Here is a 21,788-nt window from a genome sequence, read left to right on the forward strand (position 1 = left end):
GAATCTTTTATCACACACTGAACAAGTGAAAGGTTTCTCTCCGGTGTGCGTTCTCATGTGTGACAGCATCGTTCCACTTTGAGAGAACTTCTTGCCACAGTTTGAGCAACTGAAAGGTTTTTCTCCGGTGTGCGTCCGCATGTGTGTTTGCATATTGCGTTTGTCGGAGAATCCTTTTTCACACACTGAACAACTAAAAAGTTTTTCTCCCGTGTGTGTCCGCATGTGTGTTTGCATATTACGTTTGTCAGAGAGTCTTTTATCACACAGCGAACAACTGAAAAGTTTTTCTCCTGTGTGGGTTTTCATGTGCGACAGCATCGTTCCCCTTTGAGAGAACTTTTTGCCACAGTTTGAGCAACTGAAAGGTTTTTCTCCTGTGTGTGTCCGCATGTGCTGCGTCAAGTAGGAGCTTCTCACAAAACCTTTTGCACAAACAGAACAACTATAAGGGGTTTCTCCTGTGTGTGTTCTCATGTGTGTATGCATATCAGTTTTGTTCGAGAATCTTTTGCCACACATTGAACAACAGAAAGGTTTTTCTCCTGTATGCGTTCTTACGTGTGTTTGCATATTTCGTTTGTTTGAGAATCTTTTACCGCAAACTGAACAACTGAAAGGTTTTTCTCCGGTGTGCGTTCTCATGTGTGTGTGCATATTACTTTTGTTAGAGAATAGTTTATCGCACGCTGAACAACTGAAAGGTTTTTCTCCTGTGTGTTTTCTCATATCTGAATGCATATTATCTTTGTCGGAGAATGTTCTACCAGGAACCGAACAATCCAAAGTTGTTTTTTTTGTGTGTGTTTTTGTCATGTGTGATTCTATATTTACATTGACGAGTGACGTTGTGTCGTCACTATCTGACAGTGGAGCTAAGAGGTTATCTGCTTGTGATCCTCCACAGTGGTCACCAGTGTGTTGTGTTGAGCTGCTGCTTGGAAGCTCCACCTCTCTCTTCTCCTCACTTGGACTGTGATGAAGCTGTGAGGACTCAGGTGGTTTCTCTTCATGCTCTTCTATCTTCACAGTCACAACAGTCAGTGGAAACTTGGTGAGATCAGCCTCCTCCTGCCCGAGAAGACACTCTTCCTCCTGAGTGATCCAGAGTTCCTCCTCTTCCCTTTTAATGTCAGGGGGCAGTGGATCCTCCTGCTTCAAAGTGAAGCTCCCCTCCGGTGACTGAGGGAGAGGTTCTTCTTGACAACCAATCAGCTTCTGGACATCTGCAGGAGAAATAAGTTTTATTTCCAACGTATACTCATATAATCCATGCTCCACATGCATCATCACCTGCTAAACCATGAAGATTCAATTCACACCTATGAGCAAACAACTTTTTTGTGGACACCCTCAAGTTTTGCTAAGTTATGTGTGGGGGGAGATGTTGTCAGCGCTGCCTGCAGGAGCAAAGGTCACCGCCTCTGTCCATGGTACTGAGGACAGAGCACCATCAGACGGGGGCGTGGCAGTGCTGACGGCGAGACACAGCTGGCGGGTGATTAGATTTCACAGGTGGTACGTGTTAATCTAATCATCTGTTGTCTGTCGTCTTGAGAACTGTGTGGGCATTAAGGGCGCCGCCCTCAACTGATTCCGGTCGTACCTAACCGACAGGAGTTTTTGTGTAAAAATAGACAGTTTTATGTCTTCCACAGCTCCTTTACCACATGGGGTTCCCCAGGGCTCAATCCTTGCCCTAATCTTATTTGCGCTTTACCTTCTCCCCCTTGGTTCTATTTTTAGGAAGTACGATATTGCATTTCATTTTTATGCCGATGATTGCCAGATTTATTTTCCCATGGCACAAAATAACACGGTTAAACGTCTTATTGACTGCCTGCACGACATCAAAGCCTGGCTTTCAGCTAACTTCCTGAGCCTAAATGAAGACAAAACAGAAGTTATGTTGTTCGGTCCAAGTCGCTCTCCCTCCTCCAACGTTGACCTCGGCACTCTGACCCCGTATCTCAGCGACTGTGTCACAAACCTGGGGGTAAAATTCTACTCAGATTTTAAATTCGAAAAACAAATCAGCAGCGTCGTTCAAAAAAGCTTTTATCAATTACGCCAAATAGCGAAAGTGAAACCGCTTCTATCAGGACATGATCTCGAGAAATTAATCCACGCCTTTATCTCGACTCGTCTTGACTACTGCAATGCCCTGTATGTAGGCATTAGCCAGGCCTCCCTCGCCCGCCTGCAGCTCGTGCAGAACTCTGCTGCTCGTCTGCTAACACAGACCCGCAGACGTGAGCATATCACCCCTATATTAGCGTCCCTTCACTGGCTCCCTGTGTGTTACCGAATCAATTTTAAACTCCTTTTATTTGTTTTTAAATGTCTAAACAACCTCGCCCCAACATATCTCTCTGACCTCCTTCAGCCTTACTGCCCCACCCGATCCCTAAGATCAGCCGATCAGCTGCTACTGACGGTCCCTGACACAAGGCTAAAGCTTAGAGGTGACATAGCTTTCGCCGCTGCTGCTCCCAAGCTCTGGAACGACCTACCTCTTAGTGTTAGAGAAGCCTCCTCTCTTCCTGTTTTTAAATCTCTCTTAAAAACATACTTTTATTCCATGGCTTTTAACACTGAGTGATATCCATCCTGCAATGGCGCCCCATAATGCACCTGCTGTGAACCTGTTTTAATGTTTTATTTATTTTATTTATTTATTGTGTTCTGTTTGTGTTGTGTTGTGTTTGCTCGGTTCTCGTATTATCTTTTAACCTGCCCATTGTACAGCACTTTGGCTACCCCTGTGGTAAATTTTAAATGTGCTTTATAAATAAAGTTGATTTGATTTGATTTAACAGTAAGCGGCCGGGAGCAGAGAGAGAGAGAGGATACGGACGTGACTGGGAGGTCACGTTCTGCTGGAGAGAAAAACTTTTGTTGAAACATTCTGATTAAAGGCCTACTGAAACCCACTACTACCGACCACGCAGTCTGATAGTTTATATATCAATGATGAAATCTTAACATTATAACACATGCCAATACGGCCGGGTTAACTTATAAAGTGACATTTTAAATTTGCCGCTAAACTTCCGGTTCGAAACGCCTCTGAGGATGACGTATGCGCGTGACGTAGCCCGGCGAACACGGGTATGCCTTCCACATTGAAGCCAATACGAAAAAGCTCTGTTTTCATTTCATAATTCCACAGTATTCTGGACATCTGTGTTCGTGAATCTGTTGCAATCATGTTCATTGCATTATGGAGAAGGAAGCTGAGCAAGCAAAGAAGAAAGTTGTCGGTGCGAAATGGACGTATTTTTCGAACGTAGTCAGCAACAACAGTACACAGCCGGCGCTTCTTTGTTTACATTCCCGAAAGATGCAGTCAAGATGGAAGAACTCGGATAACAGAGACTCTAACCAGGAGGACTTTTGACTTCGATACACAGACGCCTGTAGAGAACTGGGACAACACAGACTCTTACCAGGATTACTTTGATTTGGATGACAAAGACGCAGACGTGCTACTGTGAGTATGCAGCTTTGGCTTCTAAACATTTGATCGCTTGACCGTATGTGCGCAACTTTTTTTTGCGTATGTACGTAACTTTTTTAAAATATATAAGCTTTATGAACCTTGGGTTAGGTGAACGGTCTTTTGGGCTGAGTGATTGTGTGTGTTGATCAGGTGTTTGAATTGTATTGGCGTGTTCTATGGAGCTAGGAGCTAGCATAGGAGCTAGGAGCTAGCATAACAAACACGCAGGTGTTTTTATGCAGGATTAATTTGTGGCATATTAAATATAAGCCTGGTTGTGTTGTGGCTAATAGAGTATATATATGTCTTGTGTTTATTTACTGTTGTAGTCATTCCCAGCTGAATATCAGGTACCGTGAGTATGCAGCCTTGGCTGCTAAACATTTGATAGCTTGACCGTATGTGCGCGTCACGTACGTAACTTTTTAAAAATATATAAGCTTTATGAACCTTGGGTTAGGTGAACGGTCTTTTGGGCTGAGTGATTGTGTGTGTTGATCAGGTGTTTGAATTGTATTGGCGTGTTCTATGGAGCTAGGAGCCAGCAGAGGAGCTAGGAGCTAGCGTAACAAACACGCAGGTGTTTTTATGCAGGATTAATTTGTGGCATATTAAATATAAGCCTGGTTGTGTTGTATATATGTCTTGTGTTTATTTACTGTTGTAGTCATTCCCAGCTGAATATCAGGTCACCCCCGGCTCTCACAGCATCTTCCCTATCTGAATAGCTTCAACTCCCCACTAGTCCTTCACTTGCACTTTACTCATCCACAAATCTTTCATCCTCGCTCAAATTAATGGGGAAATTGTCGCTTTCTCGGTCCGAATCTCTCTCACTTCATGCGGCCATCATTGTAAACAATAGGGAACTTTGCGTATATGTTCAACTGACTACGTCACGCTACTTCCGGTAGGGTCAAGCCTTTTTTTTATCAGATACCAAAAGTTGCAATCTTTATCGTCGTTGTTCTATACTAAATCCTTTCAGCAAAAATATGGCAATATCGCGAAATGATCAAGTATGACACATAGAATAGATCTGCTATCCCTGTTTAAATAAAAACAATTCATTTCAGTAGGCCTTTAAAACCTTGTTAAACCTGCACGCTTGGCTCCTGTGCCGTGTCTGACCCACTAGTGGGACTGCTAGGAAGCGACTTCCACATTATGTTTTTCTTCTAATGTAACATTTTTCTAACAATATTTTTTATGTAAACATTCGGTTTTCTTTTTAAAAGGCAAGTCACGTGTTAAAATTGTTGTGTTTGGGGAGAGCCAAGCCCGGATTAAATTGATTTCGATTCATTTCTAAGGGCGGGGCTTACTCGAAACACAAGTGCTTTTGAGTTACAAGCGCAGTAGTAAGATGAGTTACCTCAATATTGTATACATGTTATTATGTTTTTTTCTGTCTTGCCTCTTGGTGAGGGTGGTCGCATTTTTCCCTGCTCCTCCTCCTTCCCGCTTGCTTTCTTGTGTCCTTGTCTTTGTCTGAACTTTTTGAAGCCTCTTTTCTTGAGCTGTCCTCAAATCTAAACATCAAAATGAATTTGATCAACTGGACTCTCGACGCAATTGACACAGTCTTTTCGACAAGGAAAAGAGGTTCGGGGGAGCCTGGCTGCCCTGATGGAACCATTGCTGCGGGGTACGTGAGAGATTCCTGGAATACTTGGAGAATCATGTGCCTCTCAGTCCTTTCCATCGAGGACGTGGAAGACATCTACCTATTTGGAGCTGTGATCGCAGGGCATTTGCTGATTGGGCTGGGCATTGCTCTGGTGTATCGTCAAATTCGGAAGACGATGGCAGCCACTCAAGGGGCCAACAGGCTGTTCAACGCAATGGAAGGATTGGGTCGTGCTGTGGGATCACAGACTGGAGCGATTGCTGATTTGAATCGCAAAATGGATTCCATCTTGATGAAGTTAGAGAAAGAATAAATTGGAATTGTCAGAGCCAGCATACAGAGCAGGAATGTCATTGTTTTGACTGCTCGAAGAAAAAACAACATCTTAATCTACGATTTGACTCCCTCGAATGGCCTTGAGGAACAGGCTGTTTGAAAACACTCCCCTGAGGACTCCTCAAAGATGGACGCTTTTGACCTTCCCTTTTTTTTCAAAAGCACCTGGGTCGGACTCTTGAACTCTTGAACTCTTGGGGCCGGCCTCAGCCCATAAAGACAATTCCAACATCTCACCCAAGTTAATTGGGCATACATGCACGCACACACCCCTCCCCAAATCAACGCCTTCACCACTGCTTAATTCCTCCGGGGTTGTGGGGGCTGAGTAGCGCTCAACAGCAGCTGCCGGCCTCCAAGGTCCTGTTGGATGACTCTGTTGCGAGTTGTTGTGATTACATGTACCATGTTTATGTGTGCCATGCTATGTGAGGTTTTTTCCTCGGACTCAGTCTGGACCATTCCTGAGGGTCCAGCCTCAGACTGATATTTTTTTTACTCTTCCCCCCTTCCCCAATGTCACCTTTTTCCCACCTTTTTAAGGAGCGCCCTAAGTGGCTGATCCGTTGGCGGTCCCGTCTTGTCTCCCTGTAACGTATGTCTGCTCTTAGCGGGATTGTGCCGAAAATGTAATTTCAGTTCTTATGTGTCTTGTACATGTTTAAGAATGGACAAATAAAGCTGCTCTCTCTCTTAGTAGGGACGTAACGTTAAAAAATATGGATAATAACCACAGTAAAAACTCAGTATTAACATTTTAAATTAAAATGATCGAAAAACCATGACTTATAACTGCACCTTGATGAACTCAGACCGACGAGCAGTGACTGTTAAAGTTAAAGTCCCAACAATAGTCACGCACACTAGGTGTGGTGAAATTATCCTCTGCATTTGACCCATCCCCATGTTGACCCCCTGGGAGATGAGGGGAGCAGTGAGCAGAAGCGATGGCCGTGCTCGGGAATCATATGGTGATTCAACCCCCAATTCCAACCCTTGATGCTGAGTGCCAAGCAGGGAGGCAATGGGAATCCTAGAGAGGGCATGGGACATGTGCTTTGTAGATTTGGAGAAGGCGTATGACCGGGTCCCCCGGGAGATCCTGTGGGAGGTGCCGAGGAAGTACGGGGGGAGGGGAACCCTGCTGAGGGCCATCCAATCTCTGTACAACCAAAGCGAGAGTTGTGTCCGTGTGCTTGGATGCAGGTCGGATCCGTTTCCAGTGGGGGTGGGTCTCCGCCAGGGCTGCGCTCTGTCACCTATCCTGTTTGAGATTTTCATGGACAGGATTGCTAGTCATGACCATGGCGGTCGGGCTAAAGGTTGCTTCACTGTTGTTGGCTGATGACGTGGTCCTGATGGCACCATCGGTTCAAGACCTTAAGTTCTCACTGGATCGGTTCGCAAATGAGTGTTCAGCAGCTGGAATGAGGATCAACATCTCCAAATCTGAGGCAGATGGTTTGCACAGTCCAGGTAGACCGCGAGACTCTGTCCCAGTTGGAGGAGTTTACGTATCTCGGGGTCTTGTTCAAGAGTGAGGGAAAGATGGAGAAGGAAATCAGCCGGAGAATCGGAGCAGCTGGGGTAGTATTGCAGTCTCTCTGCCGCATTGTTGTGACGAAACGAGAGCTGAGCCAGAAGGCAAAGCTCTCGGTCTACCGAGCTATCTATATTCCCACTCTCACCTATGGTCATGAAGTGTGGGTCATGATTGAAAGAATAAGATCGCGGATACAAGCGGCCGAAATGAGTTTCCGCCAGGGCTGCGCTCTGTCACCTATCCTGTTTGAGATTTTCATGGACAGGATTTCTAGTCGTGACCATGGCGGAGAGGGTATACATCTCGGGGGGGCTAAAGGTTGCTTCACTGCTGTTTGCTGATGATGTGGTCCTGATGGCACCATCAGTTCAAGACCTTCAGTTCTCACTGGATCGGTTCGCAAATGAGTGTTCAGCAGCTGGAATGAGGATCAATATCTCCAAATCTGAGGCCGAAGGTTTGTACAGTCCAGGTAGACCGCGAGACTCTGTCCCAGTTGGAGGAGTTTAAGTATCTTGGGCTCTTGTTCAAGAGTGAGGGAAAGATGGAGAAGAAAATCAACCGGAGAATCGGAGCAGCTGGGGCAGTATTGCAGTCTCTGCCACACTGTTGTGACGAAACAAGAGCTGAGCCAGAAGGGAAAGCTCTCGGTCTACCGAGCTATCTACATTCCCACTCTCACCTATGGTCATGAAGTGTGGGTCATGATTGAAAGAATAAGATCGCGGATACAAGCGGCCGAAATGAGTTTCCTCAAAAGGGTGGCTGGCCTCTCCCTCAGAGATAGGGTGAGAAGTTCAGTCACCCGAGAGACACTCGGAGTAGAGCCGCTGCTCCTTCGCTTGGAAAGGAGCCAGCTTAGGGGGTTCGGGCATCTCGTGCGGATGCCTCACGAGCGTCTCCCTAGGGAGGTCCTCGTTGCACGTCCCACTGGGAGGAGACCCCGCGGCAGGCCAAGGACCAGATGGGGGGATTACATCTCCTCTCTGGCCTGGGAACGCTTTGAGATCCCCCAGGAGGAAGTTGCTAATGTTGCTCTGGAGAGGGAAGTCTGGGGGTCTCTGCTGGAGCTGTTGTCCCCGCGACCCGATTCCGGATAAGCGGTTGACCATGGATGGATGGATGCTGTCGATATAGCGCCTCTAGAGTAGCACAACGCTGCAACTGCAGTTAAAATACGTAGCTGCCGCAGAGGGACATCAATCGCTATGTTGAGCGATATCAATCGCTCTGGCTGGGGGCGGCACAAAATTAGATGGAGGCGGCCGCCACGCAATTCTGAACGCAGGAAAAACCCCTGAGTGTTGCTTACACTGCTTTTGTGTTTATGCACACGCTCCTTGTGTGTACATGTGCACCAGACACTGATAAGTGACAAGCATGAACACCAAACATATTCCTGGGACTGACGAGTAATTTGTATTTGAAATAATTACAAACCCTGTTTCCATATGAGTTGGGAAATTGTGTTAGATGTAAATATAAACGGAATACAATGATTTGCAAATCATTTTCAACCCATATTCAGTTGAATGCACTACAAAGACAACATATTTGATGTTCAAACTCATAAACATTTTTTTTTGCAAATAATCATTAACTTTAGAATTTGATGCCAGCAACACGTGACAAAGAAGTTGGGAAAGGTGGCAATAAATACTGATAAAGTTGAGGAATGCTCATCAAACACTTATTTGGAACATCCCACAGGTGAGCAGGCAAATTGGGAACAGGTGGGTGCCATGATTGGGTATAAAAGTAGATTCCATGAAATGCTCAGTCATTCACAAACAAGGATGGGGCGAGGGTCACCACTTTGTCAACAAATGTGTGAGCAAACTGTTGAACAGTTTAAGAAAAACCTTTCTCAACCAGCTATTGCAAGGAATTTAGGGATTTCACCATCTACGCTCCGTAATATCATCAAAGGGTTCAGAGAATCTGGAGAAATCACTGCACGTAAGCAGCTGATCCCTCAGGCTGTGCTGCATCAACAAGCGACATCAGTGTGTAAAGGATATCACCACATAGGCTCAGGAACACTTCAGAAACCCACTGTCAGTAACTACAGTTGGTCGCTACATCTGTAAGTGCAAGTTAAAACTCTCCTATGGAAGGCGAAAACCATTTATCAACAACACCCAGAAACGCCGTCGGCTTCGCTGGGCCTGAGCTCATCTAAGATGGACTGATACAAAGAGGAAAAGTGTTCTGTGGTCTGACGAGTCCACATTTCAAATTTTTTTTGGAAACTGTGGATGTCGTGTCCTCCGGACCAAAGAGGAAAAGAACCATCCAGATTGTTATAGGCGCGAAGTTGAAAAGCCAGCATGTGTGATGGTATGGGGGTGTATTAGTGCCCAAGACATGGGTAACTTACACATCTGTGAAGGCGCCATTAATGCTGAAAGGTACATACAGGTTTTGGAGCAACATATGTTGCCATCCAAGCAACGTTACCATGGACGCCCCTGCTTATTTCAGCAAGACAATGCCAAGCCACGTGTTACATCAACGTGGCTTCATAGTAAAAGAGTGCGGGTACTAGACTGGCCTGCCTGTAGTCCAGACCTGTCTCCCATTGAAAATGTGTGGCGCATTATGAAGCCTAAAATAGCACAAGGGAGACCCCCGGACTGTTGAACAACTTAAGCTGTACATCAAGCAAGAATGGGAAAGAATTCCACCTGAGAAGCTTCAAAAATGTGTCTCCTCAGTTCCCAAACGTTTACTGAGTGTTGTTAAAAGGAAAGGCCATGTAACACAGTGGTGAACATGCCCTTTCCCAACTACGTTGGCACGTGTTGCAGCCATGAAATTCTAAGTTAATTATTATTTGCAAAAAAAAAATAAAGTTTATGAGTTTGAACATCAAATATCTTGTCTTTATAGCGTATTCAACTGAATATGGGTTGAAAATGATTTGCAAATCATTGTATTCTGTTTATATTTACATCTAACACAATTTCCCAACTCATATGGAAACGGGGTTTGTAGTCAATTAGAAAAATACACTTAAAAAATATACACGTTCTGTTAAACCACTAAAGGTGACATTAGTTAGCTGGTGGTGTTTTTGTTACATTTTCTGTTTCACACATGTATTTGTGAAACTAATGTGCTTACCTGGACTGTGATGAAGCTGTGAGGACTCAGGTGGTTTGTCTTCATGCTCTTCAGTCGTCACAGAGACAACAGTCAGTGGAAACTCGGTGAGATCAGCCTCCTCCTGCCCTAGAAGACACTCTCCCTTTGGAGTGGTCTGACATTCCTCCTCTTCCTCTTTAACGTGAGGGGGCTGGGGCTCCTCCTCTTCCTCTTTAGTGTGGGGGGCCTGCTGGACATCTGTTGGGTAAATAAGTAAATAAGAGAGAGTAGAAATAGTATTCGACTGCCAACCAAAACCAAACGACGTGAGCACATTACCCCTGTACTGGCTTCCCTTCACTGGCTCCCAGTTACTTTTAGAGCTCATTTTAAAATGTTACTTATAGTTTTTAAATGCCTACACCGAGAAGCCCCGCCCTATCTTATTGAGCTGCTGCAGCCTTATTGTCCCAGCAGGACTCTGAGGTCTTCAGACCAGCTCCTCCTTGCTGTCCCAAAAACTAGGCTAAAAACGAGAGGAGATAGAGCCTTTTCAGTGGCAGGGCCCAGACTATGGAACAACCTTCCACTATCTATTAGGTCCTCCCAGTCTCTGAGGCAATTTAAATCTCGAGTAAACACATATTTTTACTCCCTGGCATTCAAATCCAGTTAGACAGGATATCTTGATTGTTTTTATTTCTTGTTTGATCCTTTTTCATCTAATTAGGACATTTTGGTATTTTGGGTGATATATTCTGCACTTCCTTGAAGGTATATTTTACTACTGTATTTCATTCATCCTTCCATGTTACGATGTAAATGTGACACTATGTGCCCCTTTTTCTTTTGTCTGTACAGCAATTTGGCCAACTGGGGTTGTTTTTAAATGTGCTATATAAATAAATAAACTGAACTGAACTGACACTGTTAAAGGCCTACTGAAAGCCACTACTACCGACCACGCAGTCTGATAGTTTGTATATCAATGATGAAATCTTAACATTGCAACACATGCCAATACGGCCGGGTTAACTTATAAAGTGCAATTTTAAATTTCCCGCTAAACTTCCGGTTGAAAATGTCTATGTATGATGACGTATGCGTGTGACGTCAATGGTTGAAACGGAAGTATTCGGACACCATTGTATCCAATACAAAAAGCTCTGTTTTCATCGCAAAATTCCACAGTATTCTGGACATCTGTGTTGGTGAATCTTTTGAAATTTGTTTAATGAACAATGGAGACTGCAAAGAAGAAAGCTGTAGGTGGGATCGGTGTATTAGCGGCTGGCTGCAGCAACACAACGAGGAGGACTTTGACTTGGCTAGCAGACGTGCTATCCGACGCTAGCCGCCGCCCGCATCGATGATCGGGTGAAGTCCTTCGTCGCTACGTCAAACGCTGGAACGCAGGTGAGCACGGGTGTTGATGAGCAGATGAGGGCTGGCTGGCGTAGGTGGATAGCTAATGTCTTTAGCATAGCTCTTAGAGGTCCCGTAGCTAAGTTAGCTTCAATGGCGTCGTTAGCAACAGCATTGTTAAGCTTTGCCAGGCTGGAAAGCATTACCCGTGTAGTTACATGTCCATGGTTTAATATAATTGTTGATTTTCTGTCTATCCTTCCAGTCAGGGGTTTATTTCTTTTGTTTCTATCTGCAGTTAAGCCCGATGCTATCACGTTAGCCCCGTAGCTAAAGTGTTTTGCCGATGTATTGTCGTGGAGATAAAAGTCACCGTGAATGTCCATTTCGCGTTCTCGACTCTCATTTTCAAGAGGATATACTATCCGAGGTGGTTTAAAATACAAATCCGTGATCCACTATAGAAAAAGGAGAAAGTGTGGAATCCAATGAGCCAGCTTGTACCTAAGTTACGGTCAGAGCGAAAAAAGATACGTCCTGCACTGCACTCTAGTCCTTCACTCTGACTTTCCTCATCCACAAATCTTTCATCCTGGCTCAAATTAATGGGGTAATCGTCGCTTTCTCTGTCCGAATCGCTCTCGCTGCTGGTGTAAACAATGGGGAAATGTGAGGAGCCTTTCAACCTGCGACGTCACGCTACTTCCGGTACAGGCAAGGCTTTTTTTTATCAGCGACCAAAAGTTGCGAACTTTATCGTCGATGTTCTCTACTAAATCCTTTCAGCAAAAATATGGCAATATCGCGAAATGATCAAGTATGACACATAGAATGGATCTGCTATCCCCGTTTAAATAAATAAAAATTCATTTCAGTAGGCCTTTAAGTGGACCCCGACTTAAACAAGTTGAAAAACTTATTGGGGTGTTACCATTTAGTGGTCAATTGTACGGAATATGTACTGTACTGTGCAATCTACTAATAAAAGTCTCAATCAATCAATGATACAGGTTGTTATAAACTGAGAGGAACAGTGACCTCTCATAAATATTGTGTTTGAAAGGGTCTCGTTTTCGTGAACAAAACAAAGCAGTGCATCATCCCCACAAGACAATATATGTAAGAAAAGTGTTAATAATGAAATATAAAGTTAGTAAAGATGTGAGAGTAAGAAGTAAACAAACCTGTTCTGTGTAACACAACTTGATGTTTCTTGAAAATAGCGTCCTGTAGTTGTTGTCGCTCCTTCTCCTCTTTTGTTGGACAAAGTTCCTCCTCATACTTTGCTATCGTTCTTTCGCACATTTTCACACAATCACAACACTTTACACTCACATTTGATCTCTACTTAGCGATGTGTTGATAACGTCCGCGTCTCTTTGTTAGCAGCTAACAAGCTAAGCTAACTAGCAAGCTAAGCTAGCACAAGACGCGATAAAGAGCGCTCAGACTAATGTTTTCGGATGCAAAAAAAATCTTAAAAATGTGTATTATATTAAAGTACGGATTGCGATGGAAACAGAGCGTCAATACACCACAATAATGTCTTCTCCGTCGAACGCCATCTTGTTATTTCCTCGTCTTGTTTGTTTAGATCACGCGCGATGTTGTCAGATCTCGCGAGAGAAACAAGCAGCTACTCTTAGTGGTTTGCAGCCGTGGCTTGAAAGGTTTTGATTGAAAGGTTGCTAGCGCGACCTCCTGTACTGTATAATGTAGTATGGACCATAGGACAGGACGTTAAGAAGCTGTGGAGGCCTAAGATGCTGTACTAGTCTGCTGGAAATCCAAAGAAGACGAAGGAGTAAAAAGCAAAATGGCGTTTGACAGAGAAGGTCTAAACGTGGCCATTATTGTTTCTCTATTTGTATTTAGTGTATACATGTACGCATATATGTCGTGTAGTAGATGAAACATTGTTAGTCATTGTTTGTATCCGGATACATTAGTCTGAGCGCACTTTATGTGCTAGCTTAGCTTGCTAGTTAGCTTAGCTTGTTAGCTGCTAACAAAGAGACGCGGACGTTATCAACACACCGCTAAGTAGAGATCAAATGTGAGTGTAAAGTGTTGTGATTGTGTGAAAATGTGCGAAAGAACGATAGCAAAGTATGAGGAGGAACTTTGTCCAACAAACATACTTGCCAACCTTGAGACCTCCGATTTCGGGGGGTGGGGGCGTGGTTAAGAGGGGAGGAGTATATTTACAGCTAGTCCAAGTCAAGTTTTTCATATTCATATATATATATATATATTAGGGGTGTGGGAAAAAATCGATTCGAATTCGAATCGTGATTCTCACGTTGTGTGATTCAGAATCGATTCTCATTTTGAAAAAATCAATTTTTTAATTTTTTTTTTTTTAAATTATTATTATTCTTTTTTTAAAATTAATCAATCCAACAAAACAATACACAGCAATACCATAACAATGCAATCCAATTCCAAACCCAAACCCGACCCAGCAACACTCAGAACTGCAATAAACAGAGCAATTGAGAGGAGACACAAACACGACAGAACAAACCAAAAGTAGTGAAACAAAAATGAATATTATCAACAACAGTATCGGTATTAGTTACAATTTCAACATAGCAGTGATTAAAAATCCCTCATTGACATTATCATTAGACATTTATTAAAATTAAAATTAAAGAACAATAGTGTCACAGTGGCTTACACTTGCATCGCATCTCATAAGCTTGACAACACACTGTGTCCAATATTTTCACAAAGATAAAATAAGTCATATTTTTGGTTCATTTAATAGTTAAAACAAATTTACATTATTGCAATCAGTTGATAAAACATTGTCCTTTACAATTATAAAAGCTTTTTACAAAAATCTACTACTCTGCTTGCATGTCAGCAGACTGGGGTAGATCCTGCTGAAATCTATGTATTGAATGAATAGAGAATCCTTTTGAATCGGGAAAATATTGTTTTTGAATCAAGAATCGTGTTGAATTGAAAAAAAAAATCGATATTGAATCGAATCGTGACCCCAAGAATCGATATTGAATCGAATCGTGGGACACCCAAAGACTCACAGCCCTAATATATATATATATATATATATATATATATATATATATATATATATATATATATATATATATATATATATATATATATATATATATATATATATATATATATATATATATATATATATATATATATATTAGGGCTGTGAATCTTTATATATATATATATATCTTTATTTTTATATATATATATATATATATATATATATATATATATATATATATATATATATATATATAAATATATATATATATATATATATATATATATATAAATATATATATATATATATATATATATATATATATATATATATATATATATATATATATATATATATATATATATATATATATACATACATACATATATATATCTACATCCTGAAAATATGCAAACAATACTGTGTTTAGATAATTGATACTTCAAACTTGCATAAATAAATCTTAAGGAATATAACATAACTTGGCTTCTGAGAGCTTCAAAATGTAATGAATAAAATGCTAAAGTTGTTGATAAACAAGCAATTATTTTAATAATTAAATATGGTCATTTTAAATGACCAGGTATGTGGGCTTGTATTAAGCCTCAGGGAGTTGAACGCCCCTGCCTTACATAGTTCCGGGTCACCCTTGGGCAAGGTGTAGCACCCGAATGCCCCCCCATCAGGGTTACGATACCCCCCATGAACTACACTAAAAGAGGATGCGTTACCCGGCCCGGAGGAAGCCCGGGGCCTTCCTCCGGAGCTAGGCCCGGAGGTAGGGCTCGTCAGCGAGCGCCTGGTGGCCGGGCTTGCCACGGAGCCCGGCCGGGCACAGCCCGAAGAAGCTACGTGGACACACCATCTTCTCTGCCACGTGGGCCCACCACCCACGGTCGGAACCAGTGGGGTCGGGTGCGCTGCCAAGTGGATGGCAGTGAAAGTGGAGGCTCCAGACGGACCAATTCGGGGCAGCAGAGGCTGACTTTCGGGACGTGGAACGTCTCTACGCTGGTGGGGAAGGAGCCTGAGCTGGTGCGAGAGGTGGAGCGCTACCGGTTGGATCTGGTGGGGCTTACCTCTACGCATAGCAAGGGCTCTGAAACCACACTCCTGGACAAGGGATGGACCTTGTTCACTTCTGGAGTTGCTCAGGGTGTGAGGGCACAGGCGGGTGTGGGGATACTCACGAGTCCCCGGCTGAGTGCCTGTACGTTGGAGTTCACCCCAGTGGACAAGAGGGTCGCCTCCCTTCGCCTTAGGGTTGGAGGGGGGAAAACTCTGACTGTTGTTTGTGCATACGCACCAAACAGGAGTTCAGAGTATTCAGCCTTCTTGGATACCTTGCATGGGGTCCTGTATGGGGTGCCGGCAGGGGATTCCATAGTCTTGCTGGGGGACTTCAACGCGCACGTGGGCAATGACAGTGATACTTGGACTGGCGTGATTGGGAGGAACGGTCTCCCTGATCTGAACCTGAGTGGTGGATTGTTATTGGACTTCTGTGCTAGTCACGGACTTGCGATAACAAACACCATGTTCAAGCATAAGGATGCTCATAGGTGTACCTGGTACCAGAGCACCCTAGGCCAAAGATCAATGATCGATTTTGTAATCGTATCAGCTGATCTGAGGCCGTATGTTTTGGACACTCGGGTGAAGAGAGGGGCTGAACTGTCAACTGATCACCATCTGGTGGTGAGTTGGGTTAGATGGCGGGGGAACCTCTGGACAGACCTGGCAAACCCAAGCGTGTAGTGCGGGTGAACTGGGAACGTTTGGAGGAGTCCTCTGTCCGGAAGGACTTCAACTCCCACCTCCGGCGGGACTTCTCTGCCATCCCTGTGGAGGTTGGGGACATTGAACAGGAATGGGCAATGTTCAAAGCCTCTATTGCTAAAGCTGCAGCTGCGAGCTGTGGCCAGAAGGTCTTAGGTGCCTCAAGGGGCGGTAACCCTCGAACACCCTGGTGGACAGTGGTGGTCAGGGAAGCCGTCCGACTGAAGAAGGAGTCCTACCGGGGTATGTTATCCCAGGGGACTCCGGAGGCAGTTGCAAGGTACCGACGGGCCCGAAGGGCAGCGGCCGTGGCTGTGGACGAGGCTAAGCAGAGGGTGTGGGAGCAGTTCGGGGAATCCATGGAGAAGGACTATCGGGCGACACCAAAGCTGTTCTGGAAGACCATACGGCACCTCAGGAGGGGGAAGCAGGGAACCATCCAAGCTGTGTACGGCAAGGATGGGACTTTGCTGACTTCAAGTGAGGAAGTCGTAGGGCGTTGGAAAGAGCACTTTGAGGAACTCCTGAACCCAAATACATCAGACACACCCTCCCTGATAGGAGCAGGGCCTGAGGATGATGGGGGATCGACGTCGATCTCTCGGAGTGAAGTCACTGAGGTAGTTAGACAACTCCACAGTGGCAAAGCTCCGGGGGTTGACGAGATCCGTCCAGAAATGCTGAAGGCTCTGGGTGTTGATGGGCTGTCTTGGTTGATACGCCTTTTCAACATTGCGTGGAAGTCTGGGACAGTGCCGAGGGAGTGGCAGACTGGGGTGGTGGTTCCCCTTTTCAAAAAGGGGGACCAGAGGGTGTGTGCTAATTACAGGGGTATCACACTACTCAGCCTCCCTGGGAAAGTTTACGCCAAGGTACTGGCAAGGAGGGTCCGGCCGATAGTCGAACCTCAGATTCAAGAGGAGCAATGTGGATTCCGTCCTGGTCGTGGAACAACTGACCAACTCTTTACGCTTGCGGGAATCCTGGAGAGGGCCTGGGAGTATGCCTATCCAGTCTACATGTGTTTTGTGGATTTGGAGAAGGCGTATGACCGCGTCCCTCGGGAGATCTTGTGGGAGGTGCTGAGGGAGTGCGGAGTGAGGGGAACCCTGCTGAGGGCCATCCAATCTCTGTACAACCAAAGCGAGAGTTGTGTCCGGGTGCTTGGATGTAAGTCGGATCCGTTTCCAGTGGGGGTTGGTCTCCGCCAGGGCTGCGCTCTGTCACCTATCCTGTTTGTGATTTTCATGGACAGGATTTCTAGGCGGAGTCGTGGCCATGGCGGAGAGGGTATACGTCTCGGAGGGCTAAAGGTTGCGTCACTGCTGTTTGCAGATGATGTGGTCCTGATGGCACCTTCGGTTCGTGACCTTCAGCTCTCACTGGATCGGTTCGCAGCCGAGGGTTCAGCGGCTGGAATGAGGATCAGCATCTCCAAATCTGAGGCCATGGTTCTCAGCAGGAAACCGATGGTTTGTACAGTCCGGGTAGGGGACAGGACTCTGTCCCAGGTGGAGGAGTTTAAGTATCTCAGGGTCTTGTTCACGAGTGAGGGAAAGATGGAGAAGGAAATCAGCCGGAGAATCGGAGCAGCTGGGGCAGTATTGCAGTCTCTCTGCCGCACTGTTGTGACGAAACGGGAGCTGAGCCAGAAGGCAAAGCTCTCGGTCTACCGAGCTATCTACATTCCTACTCTAACCTATGGTCATGAAGTGTGGGTAATGACCGAAAGAATAAGATCGCGGATACAAGCGGCCGAAATGAGTTTCCTCAAAAGGGTGGCTGGCATCTCCCTTAGAGATAGGGTGAGAAGTGCAGTCACCCGAGAGAGGCTCGGAGTAGAGCCGCTGCTCCTTCGCTTGGAAAGGAGCCAGCTCAAATGGTTCGGGCATCTTGTGCGGATGCCTCACGAGCGTCTCCCTAGGGAGGTCCTCGTTGCACGTCCCACTGGGAGGAGGCCCCGCGGCAGGCCAAGGACCAGATGGGGGGATTACATCTCCTCTCTGGCCTGGGAACGCTTCGGGATTCCCCAGGAGGAAGTCGCTAATGTTGCTCTGGAGAGGGAAGTCTGGGGGTCTTTGCTGGAGCTGCTGTCCCCGTGACCCGATTCCGGATAAGCGGTTGAAGATGGATGGATTTTAAATGAATTATTATGATCATTTAAAATTAATCATTTCAAATACGTTTATTTTAATGTATAATTCTATGGCTGGATGTAATAAGGAGTCAGAAAAAATACAACTAAAAATACAATTAATTTTGATGTTTTCAGCAAAATATAGTAAAAATTTATTTAGTTTTAAAAAAAAATAAAATAAATATATTCATTTTTAGGTAAGATAAACATAATACAATTTATCTCTAGTCTGGATGATTTAGTTCTTGTCACCCTGTTGTCCTCCCGTCTCTTCCCCAAGGATGGCTCCATGAGCTGGGCAAACGCCTGGAGATGCCCTACGTCAACAACACGGTCGGCGGCCCGTCGGTGCGCAGCTCGTACATTGCCGCCCTCTACTTCACCCTCAGCAGCCTGACCAGCGTCGGCTTTGGCAACGTGTGCGCCAACACGGACGCCGAGAAGATCTTATCCATCTGCACCTCCGAACGCCTCGTATGGAATAACGTGATTGGGCAGGCCCGCCGTTTACATCGTGGGAAAGCGGACGTGAAAAAAGGCTGTCCTCACTCAGGTCCGCATGGAGCTGGAGGCCACGCCCCCTCAGCTGAAAATCGGGAGATTTTCGGGAGAATATTTGTCCCGGGAGGTTTTCGGGAGAGGCGATGAATTTCGGGAGTCTCCCGTAAAGTACGGGAGGGTTGGCAAGTATGCCAACAAAAGAGGATACTGAGCGACTACTGGACGCTGTTTACAAGAAACATCAAGTTGTGTTACATAAATCAAGTTTGTTTACTTCTTACTCTTAAGTTAAGTTAAAGTACCAGTGATTGTCACAAACACACTAGGTGTGGTGAAATTTGTCCTCTGCATTTGACCCATCACCCTTGATCACCCCCTGGGAGGTGAGGGGAGCGGTGAGCAGCAGCGGTGAGCAGCAGCGGTGGCAGCGCCCGGGAATCATTTTTGGGGATTTAACCCCCAATTCTAACCCTTGATACTGAGTGCCAAGCAGGGAGGTAATGGCTCCCATTTTTATAGTCTTTGGTATGACTCGGCCGGGGTTTGAACTCACAACCTACCCATCTCAAGGCAGACACTCTAATCCAGTGGTTCTTAACCTGGGTTCGATGGAACCCTAGGGGTTCGGTGAGTCGGCTTCAGGGGTTCGGCGGAGGTCAAGACACACCAGACTCATTGTGTATATAAAAACTTCTCCCTATCGGCGTATTATGGATACCCTCAAACAATGTTCCCTTGAATTTTCCATATGCGTGAGCAAACGCAAAAACTCCTTGAGTATTCAGTGGAGCACATGTGAGCACACCTGTCCCAAACCTGACTAAATAACAAATTAAATGTTTCATTATTATAATCAAATGACAGCTGTAATTTCCATGAGATTATTTTCTAATATAAGTGTTTTGGCCCACTTACAATGACAATAACAACATTATTGTTTTTCATGAGCTGTGTACTAGTATTGTACAAACCCCGTTTCCATATGAGTTGGGAAATTGTGTTAGATGTAAATATAAACGGAATACAATGATTTGCAAATCCTTTTCAACCCATATTCAGTTGAATATGCTACAAAGACAACATATTTGATGTTCAAATTCATAAACTTTATTTTATTTTGCAAATAATAATTAACTTATAATTTCATGGCTGCAACACGTGCCAAAGTAGTTGGGAAGGGCATGTTCACCACTGTGTTACATGGCCTTTCCTTTTAACAACACTCAGTAAAGGTTTGGGAACTGAGGAGACACATTTTTGAAGCTTCTCAGGTGGAATTCTTTCCCATTCTTGCTTGATGTACAGCTTAAGTTGTTCAACAGTCCGGGGGTCTCCCTTGTGGTATTTTAGGCTTCATAATGCGCCACACATTTTCAATGGGAGACAGGTCTGGACTACAGGCAGGCCAGTCTAGTACCCGCACTCTTTTACTATGAAGCCACATTGATGTAACACGTGGCTTGGCATTGACTTGCTGAAATAAGCAGGGGCGTCCATGGTAACGTTGCTTGGATGGCAACATATGTTGCTCCAAAACCTGTATGTACCTTTCAGCATTAAAGGCGCCTTCACAGATGTGTAAGTTACCCATGTCTTGGGCACTAATACACCCCCATACCATCACACATGCTGGCTTTTACACTTTGCGCCTATAACAATCCGGATGGTTCTTTTCCTCTTTGGTCCGGAGGACACGACGTCCACAGTTTCCAAAAACAATTTGAAATGTGGACTCGTCAGACCACAGAACACTTTTCCACTTTGCATCAGTCCTTCTTAGATGAGTTCAGGCCCAGCGAAGCCGACGGCGTTTCTGGGTGTTGTTGATAAACGGTTTTCGCTTTGCATAGGAGAGTTTTAACTTGCACTTACAGATGTAGCGACCAACTGTAGTTACTGACAGTGGGTGTCTGAAGTGTTCCTGAGCCCATGTGGTGATATCCTTTACACACTGATGTCGCTTGTTGATGCAGTACAGCCTGAGGGATCGAAGGTCACGGGCTTAGCTGCTTACGTGCAGTGATTTCTCCAGATTCTCTGAACCCTTTGATGATATTACGGACCGTAGATGTTGAAATCCCTAAATTCCTTGCAATAGCTGGTTGAGAAAGGTTTTTCTTAAACTGTTCAACAATTTGCTCACACATTTGTTGACAAAGTGGTGACCCTCGCCCCATCCTTGTTTGTGAATGACTGAGCATTTCATGGATTCTACTTTTATACCCAATCATGGCACCCACCTGTTCCTAATTTGCCTGCACACCTGTGGGATGTTCCAAATAAGTGTTTGATGAGCATTCCTCAACTTTATCAGTATTTATTGCCACCTTTCCCAACTTCTTTGTCACGTGTTGCTGGCATCAAATTCTAAAGTTAATGATTATTTGTAAAAAAAATAAATTTTTATTAGTTTGAACATCAAATATGTTGTCTTTGTAGCAAATTCAACTGAATATGGGTTGAAAAGGATTTGCAAATCATTGTATTCCGTTTATATTTACATCTAACACAATTTCCCAACTCATATGGAAACGGGGTTTGTATACCCAAAGTCGCTATAATGTGGTCATCCGTGTCGAATAAAAGACTTAAGGCTTTCCTGCACAACAACTAAGGTTTTAGTTTCTGTTATGAAAATCGACAACAGAAATACGTTGGATTGGACCAACAATCACAATATTTATCACTAGGACTTAACATGAGGTTAGTTTATTTGCTTAAAGGCCTACTGAAAGCCACTACTACCGACCACGCAGTCTGATAGTTTATATATCAATGATGAAATCTTAACATTGCAACACATGCCAATACGGCCGGGTTAACTTATAAAGTGCAATTTTAAATTTCCCGGGGAACTTCCGGTTCAAAACGCCTTTG

General features: G+C 44.5%; 1 protein-coding gene across 1 annotated transcript in view; it reads right to left on the reverse strand.

Annotated features, from left to right (window-relative positions):
• LOC133664637 (gastrula zinc finger protein XlCGF57.1-like) overlaps positions 1-13,104 on the reverse strand; it is a 14,008-nt gene extending 904 nt beyond the window's left edge. Inside the window, exons 1-3 of the mRNA XM_062069439.1 lie at positions 12,648-13,104; positions 10,138-10,356; positions 1-1,226 (exon numbers count right to left, since the gene is read on the reverse strand). The exon at positions 1-1,226 is cut by the window's left edge and continues 904 nt beyond it. Of these exons, the coding sequence (XP_061925423.1) occupies positions 1-1,226; positions 10,138-10,356; positions 12,648-12,768 (1,566 nt within the window). The 5' untranslated portion in view covers positions 12,769-13,104. The remainder of the gene's footprint in view (positions 1,227-10,137; positions 10,357-12,647) is intronic.
• Positions 13,105-21,788: the final 8,684 nt, after the last annotated feature.

The sequence above is a fragment of the Entelurus aequoreus genome, linkage group LG14 (assembly GCF_033978785.1).
Source record: "Entelurus aequoreus isolate RoL-2023_Sb linkage group LG14, RoL_Eaeq_v1.1, whole genome shotgun sequence".
Lineage (NCBI taxonomy): Eukaryota > Metazoa > Chordata > Actinopteri > Syngnathiformes > Syngnathidae > Entelurus > Entelurus aequoreus.